Here is a 6,553-nt window from a genome sequence, read left to right on the forward strand (position 1 = left end):
AGCTGTCAAAAGAGACTCCACGGCTGCATCGATTTGAAGAGGACTGGTGTGTTTAGAATAATAGCCTGGCAAAAGAAAAAAAAATGTCTCGAATGCGGTTATTGTAATGTAAGCCTGGGGATATTTCTTAAAGAGGCAACTGGGAGACGGGGAGTAGTGGATGAGTAGCCTGCACTGTATCTGCCCGAAAGATTGCGGGTTGGTTCCTTGAGCTGGATAAACTGAGCCAGAACAGTACAAAACTTGTTCTGAATATCAATGGTATAGTTTGAGGCCTGTACGGAACAGAAGAGCTCAGCTGCGCTCATCAAAACGATGGAGGCGTCCGCCAACGGATCCAGTTTTGGGATCGACTCGTTACTTTCCCACAGGCCTGGAAGTCCAGTGTCCAAGGGGGGCAGTTTGGTCGGGGAGTGCCGCTCCCCGCTGGAGTTCAGTCCGAGATCAGACGTGGAAAGCGGCTGCTCCTCTCCGCCGTCGCCGAGGAGGGAGTGCGTGGAGGAGGTATCGCAGAGGCAAGGTCACGGAGTTGGACTCCCACAGCACCTAGTACAGCACGGACAGATGTCTGGAGGATCCCAGCAGAGGACGGTAACCTCTTCCTTCCTCATAAGAGACATTCTTGCGGACTGTAAGCCACTGGCAGCCTGCGCGCCATACTCAAGCAATGGCCAGCCGACTCAAGAGACGGGAAGACTCGTCTCGAAATTAGCAGAAGACTTCATGGACAAAATTCACAGCAACTCCTCCTCGGACAGTGAATACAAAGGTAAGAAAAAAACATTTGGTTGTAGAAGGTTTGTGGTGGTGTGTCAAGATTATAAAGTTATAGGCATATGAGACGTGGTGTAAACAATATAGGCCTTAATGTGTGGGTGACAACAATACCTACAATTAATATGACTCTTTAAATTTAGGACCCAATTGAAAATATTATTTTGACATTTGACAATTTGTGTAGGCCTATTAATATACAAATGAATTCAACGATGATCAAAAAATGCATATCAATATTGGAAATGTGAGACAGGGTGCATTTTTTTATTAAAAGTATTTAGCTTATAAAAAAATCTTCTGATTTCGTGTTTTCTTTTTCTTTTTTGCTCAAGTTTCTTTGATGGTATTTTTCAAATTGCATTATTTAGTATTTTCTAAGCCTTATAAGCTAAATGATAAATTGTTTAAGTTATACCCAAATTAACATGACTGTAAAACAACAGTGCTATATTTAGATAAATGTGTCTGCTTGCATTTTTCCCCCACCCTGCGAGAATCAAGTTTAAGGAAACCCCTTATTAGCCTACTTCATGTTACTTCATAACAAATCTGACCTCTCATTAACCTGACACTGAAGCTGTAGACATATTGGCAGGCCATTGATACTCATTGACAAAAAAATACCCCAGCATTTTCAGTTGTACATTTTTTTTAAAATAACCTATTTATCGTCCAATGACGGGAAGTGTAATTTTCATTGCGTTTATTTCATTATAATTCAATCTCCAGCGTGTTTGATTGCATTAGCAGATGTCTTGAAAGCATCTGTTGATGTCAGGGAGGCAGGAGAGGGAGAGATGACAGGGTTGCCTCCAGATAAATGCCATCAAGGGCCTCTCTGTTTCCAATCATGTCAGCCATAACAGACATGTCACCTCCATTGACAGTTTAATGAAGCGGTGTCTGGAAGGAACTCAGCCGCTGTACAGGCTACTGGAAAGCACAGGCATTTATGTAGCCAGTACTATTTACAATGAAAATAATTAATACATTTACACAAAAACAGGGTAAATTTTATTTTACTATTGTTGCTGTTATTTTTTTTTAAATTGATAATTACTTTTTACAATTATGATTCTATTATTTGATTTAAGCATCAATAATGACAATTATTGCTATACTGATCATTACTTCTCAAATAAAAACTATATGAGCTAAGGCCTCGCACTAACAATTAGACAGACAAATGGTGTGTGTGTGTGTGTGTGTGTGTGTGTGTGTGTGTGTGTGTGTGTGTGTGTGTGTGTGTGTGTGTGTGTGTGTGTGTGTGTGTGTGTGTGTGTGTGTGTGTGTGTGTGTGTGTGTGTGTCTGTGTGTGTGTGTGTCTGTGTGCGTGCGTGCGTGTGTGTGTGTGTGTGTGTGTGTGCGCGCGCGCGCGTTCATTCGTTTGGTACTGTCACAGAGTGCCACAGATCCTCATCGACACATTGATTGAAGAACCAAAAGTCCATACAGTGCTTGGCTCCGGTACTTTGATTTCCACGAATCCTCCTCCTAATATTTCAGGGATTTGATGCAATTTGTCCCAGTGCTAATCAGATTTGTAACGCGCAAGGCCGCCCGGCTCTTTATTTCACTCATTTCCACGGTCCTGTGAAGTTCCTCCGGTCGTGGTTGAAAGACTCGCCTTCCCTTGTGGCTCAATTAGGCGGATTATTGTGCTTCTAGAGACGACTCAACTATTCAACTACCAAGCTTTCTCTCTCTCTCTCTCTCTCTCTCTCTCTCTCTCTCTCTCTCTCTCGCCTGGCTTCTCCCTCTTTTTCTAGTGTGAACTAGAGAATTGAGTAAGAATTGTATATCAACGCACGGCCCGACATGACACTATAAACCAGAACAAAGGAGATGGGTTGCTGATGATGGGGGAAATATCAGATTGGGAAGAGCGAATATAATATAGGCATGGCTTTTCATAACAATTTAAGCCTTAATCAAATAGCTCCATAGCTATAGGCACAAATTCAAACATCTGGATTTCAGTAGTCTAATGCTGGGGGGGGGGGGTGGAATACATCTAACTTTCCTTATTTAGTTTAGTCTATTTTTAATAAACAGTCATTTGCATTGATTTTTAACCCCTGTATCGGTATTGTGGGGAAAGCTTTCCCCACAATAACAGAAAATACACAAGTATTGAGCCCTGAGGGACTCCGGTTGCCCATATGGGGTTTAGTGGTTAACATCCCACAATTATGTGGAACAAACATAGGCTATTTCTTAATATTAGGCTACAATAGGGCATATATGGACTACACAATGCAGGCCTGATTCTGAACTCGTCCCCGTGTGTGTGTGTGTGACGTGTGTGTGTTGCAGTGAAGGAGGAAGGAGACCGGGAGATATCTAGCAGCAGAGATAGTCCTCATCAAGTCCGGCTGAAGAAACCCCGCAAGGCTCGGACGGCCTTCACTGACCACCAGTTGGCCCAGCTGGAGCGCAGCTTTGAACGGCAGAAATACCTGAGCGTCCAGGACCGGATGGAGCTGGCGGCCTCTCTCAACCTCACCGACACGCAGGTCAAAACCTGGTACCAAAACCGAAGGTAAGCACTTAACTGGAAACGGCGAATAGAAATCAGATCTCTCTCTCTCTCTCTCACTCACTCGCCTGCACAGTCAAATCCTGAGTGTGAGTTTTACTCTGAGCGAGTGTAAATGGAACCATGTATACTCTTTCAGAGTTACAAATGGATAAATGAACACTGAGGATTTGACTGTGTGTGCTGGACTATCTCGATGGCAATAGCCACAGGCTTCAGGAGGAGGACGCCATGTTTTCAGATCAGCTGGCAAGATTTCGCGGGGCCATGTGCGTGTCACCGCAAATCAAACCCTCTCGAGTTTTTAGGACTATATATTTATAAACAAAAACATGAAAACTTGTTGATGTAATAGTTTGTTTCCCCTTCTTTTTCCAACATGTCAACAACAGCTTACCAACAGATTCAATTGACACAACAGCAATTTCAGAGGCATATGCTGTCAATTTCTATATTTTCCTTTTGCAAGAAATAAATAAAATAGTCACAGAATAAATACAAACAAACAGAAAAACTGTTGACTAGGCCTACTTGGTAAATGCAAAACAAGCATTTGCCCCATAGACTATAGGTTGATTTGGAATTTATTCGCATGCAGCTGCCGGAAAGCACATTTTGGATGGCTTTGACACCCAGACAGCTAAATGACAGAAATAAATATAAAAACAACACTTTGGAATATGAATAATGCATTGTTGCATGTGTGCATATCAATTATTCAAACAAACCACTATATCTACTCAATTATCTTTATTATGAATTATTCACCTGCAGGAGTGCATACTGGTAACAAACAGATATCCTTGGGTGTGAATACAAGTGGCAGGATGCTGATTTAAAAAAAATATATAGAGAGAGAATTACTCAACCCTCCTGCCTTAAATACCCTACGTTAGCCAACTCATATACTGTATGTAGAATTTAGACATCAATTAAGAAGTGTTACTAGGCTACTACTCGCTTATATGATGTTTTTGCATAATATTGTCTGTCATTAAATGTTTCGAAGAATTGAATACACAGGACCCCAATGGAAACTAGCCATGTGCTTTTTGGGGTTTAATCCTATAGCATCCTTTTGTATAGAACTGTACTTTCTGTGCTTTTTTATTTGATATAAAAAACTGTTAATAAAGTATTAAATCAATCAATCAAAAGCAGGTATGGTGAATTGAACGAAGGTTAACATTTACCTATATGGTGGCATGTCTTTTAGTGCGTCAACGTCAAATGCGTGGCCGTGTATATCAATCTGACAACAGCATCATTTTCATTTCTTTTTTTTTTCTCTCACAGGACAAAGTGGAAGAGACAGACAGCTGTCGGCCTGGAATTGCTAGCGGAGGCTGGGAATTATTCTGCGCTGCAGAGGATGTTTCCGTCGCCTTACTTCTACCCTCAGAGCCTGGTGTCCAACATGAACCTGGACCCCGCGGCGGCGCTGTACCTTTACCGCGGACCCTCGGTGCCGCCGCCGGGCCTAGTCCAGAGACCCCTGGTGCCCAGGATCCTCCTCCACGGCCTGGGGGGGGGCGGCGATCCGCCGCCGCTCCCCCCGGGTCTCGGTGTGCTGCCGCGGCCACCTCAACAGCGGTGAGCACGGCCTGTAAAAAACATTCTGATGCGTGGGGACTCACACAGGAGAGCCGAGAAAGACAGAAAGAAAGAAAGAAAAATAAATAAGAGACAAAAACAAACTGAGCTATAGCTCGGTGGTCCTCAACCTGTGGGTCGGGACCCCCAGGGGGTGATGATTTGGGGGTAGGGGTGGGAGGGGGGGGGTCCCCAGATGACAGTGAAGTGACAATTTAAGGACTTTTAAGACCTTTTTTAATACCTTAAAAAACAACAACTGGTCCAACATTGCCCAAATTGTCAAATAATATAAGAAAGATGCAAAATTGTGAAAATAGCCAATCTACAAGCTCTCAACGCCTCCGCTAGCAATTCTAGGCCGACAGCTGTCTGTCTCTTCCACCTTGTCCATGTGAGAAAAAATGAAGATGATGCTGTAGAGTTTTTAGGGCTATTTATAAACAAAAACATGAAAACTTGTTGTAGTTTTTTTTTTTTTTTTTAACAACAATCTGGTCCAACATTGGCCAAATTGTCAAATAATATAAGAAAAACACAAACATGAAAATAGACAATCTACAAGCTCACAACGCCTCACGTTGCGAGGCGTTGTGAGCTTGTAGATCTGCTATTTTCACAATATTTATCTGAAACCGAGTCAAACAAAATGTAAAGCCTATACAATTCCAAGTGCTTGTCAGGGTGGGGGGTCCCCAGTTCGAATATGATTATTTTGGGGGGTCACGGCCTGAAAAGGTTGAGAACCATTGACTGGTGGGGAATGGCCCATGCTGAGAGCCATGCAGAAGTTAATGACTTTCTCTATGTGGATAGTTGTTCTTTTTTTTCCTTTTCTCTTTTCTTTTTTGACATCACGAGGTTTAGCCTATTTATAACTTATTTATTTTTTGACTATGCATTTAAGTTATGTATTTATTTATTTTTGTCCTATTTCAGTGCTCGCTGGTGGCACTTTGACCTACATGTATAAATGCCATTAGTCCACTTAATGGCATTTATTATTATTGTTATTATTATTATTTTACATTTACATGCTTGGGACCAATGTTTGCGTTAGCATAAACAATATCCTCCCACGTTAATATGAATTCAATAGATAGGAAATCCAAAGGAAAATTTACGTATATTTGTTTTTCTTTTTGCTTTGTAAATTTTCTAAGATTTTTTTTGTTATACTTTTTAATTGAACAACAAAACCATGATTATTCATAAAACTTGTAAATAAGAATATTTTGCATTTTATTCGAAAGAGACTTGATTTTAAATATACTTTTCTTTGATCTATTTGTGCGTCTTTCTCGGACCACGGTACATCCATTTTAAGATGATATAGGCTAGATTAGCCACAAGAAAACTATACATACAGGCGATTGAGTCTCATGGAGAAGAAGACTGTCTGGAAAAAGGGAAAATGGACTTGCTGGGTCCACACAGGCATCCGTCAGAGTTATGAAAAATAAATACGTTAAAGTACAGTCTTTTCATGTTCTTAGTTGAAGTTTTAGTGGAGTCAAATGTTGAGTAATTTATAAAGAAGCAATTTATCCCAGCAGAATGGAGAGAGGAGGTATTCACCTCCGCAAATATTTCGGTTTTTGATTAACACAAGCCTCGTGGACTGGCATGTAAAATCCTCAGTGT

General features: G+C 41.4%; 1 protein-coding gene across 1 annotated transcript; it reads left to right on the forward strand.

Annotated features, from left to right (window-relative positions):
- Positions 1-315: 315 nt before the first annotated feature.
- barhl1b (BarH-like homeobox 1b) lies at positions 316-4,913 on the forward strand (the record flags this gene model as incomplete). The annotated part of the gene is made up of 3 exons (XM_080419981.1): positions 316-769; positions 3,094-3,319; positions 4,613-4,913. 3 exons carry the CDS (start codon positions 316-318, stop codon positions 4,911-4,913), a joined length of 981 nt encoding a protein of 326 aa, XP_080276107.1.
- Positions 4,914-6,553: the final 1,640 nt, after the last annotated feature.

Source organism: Gymnoscopelus braueri, assembly GCF_963280865.1.
Source record: "Gymnoscopelus braueri genome assembly, chromosome: 22".
Lineage (NCBI taxonomy): Eukaryota > Metazoa > Chordata > Actinopteri > Myctophiformes > Myctophidae > Gymnoscopelus > Gymnoscopelus braueri.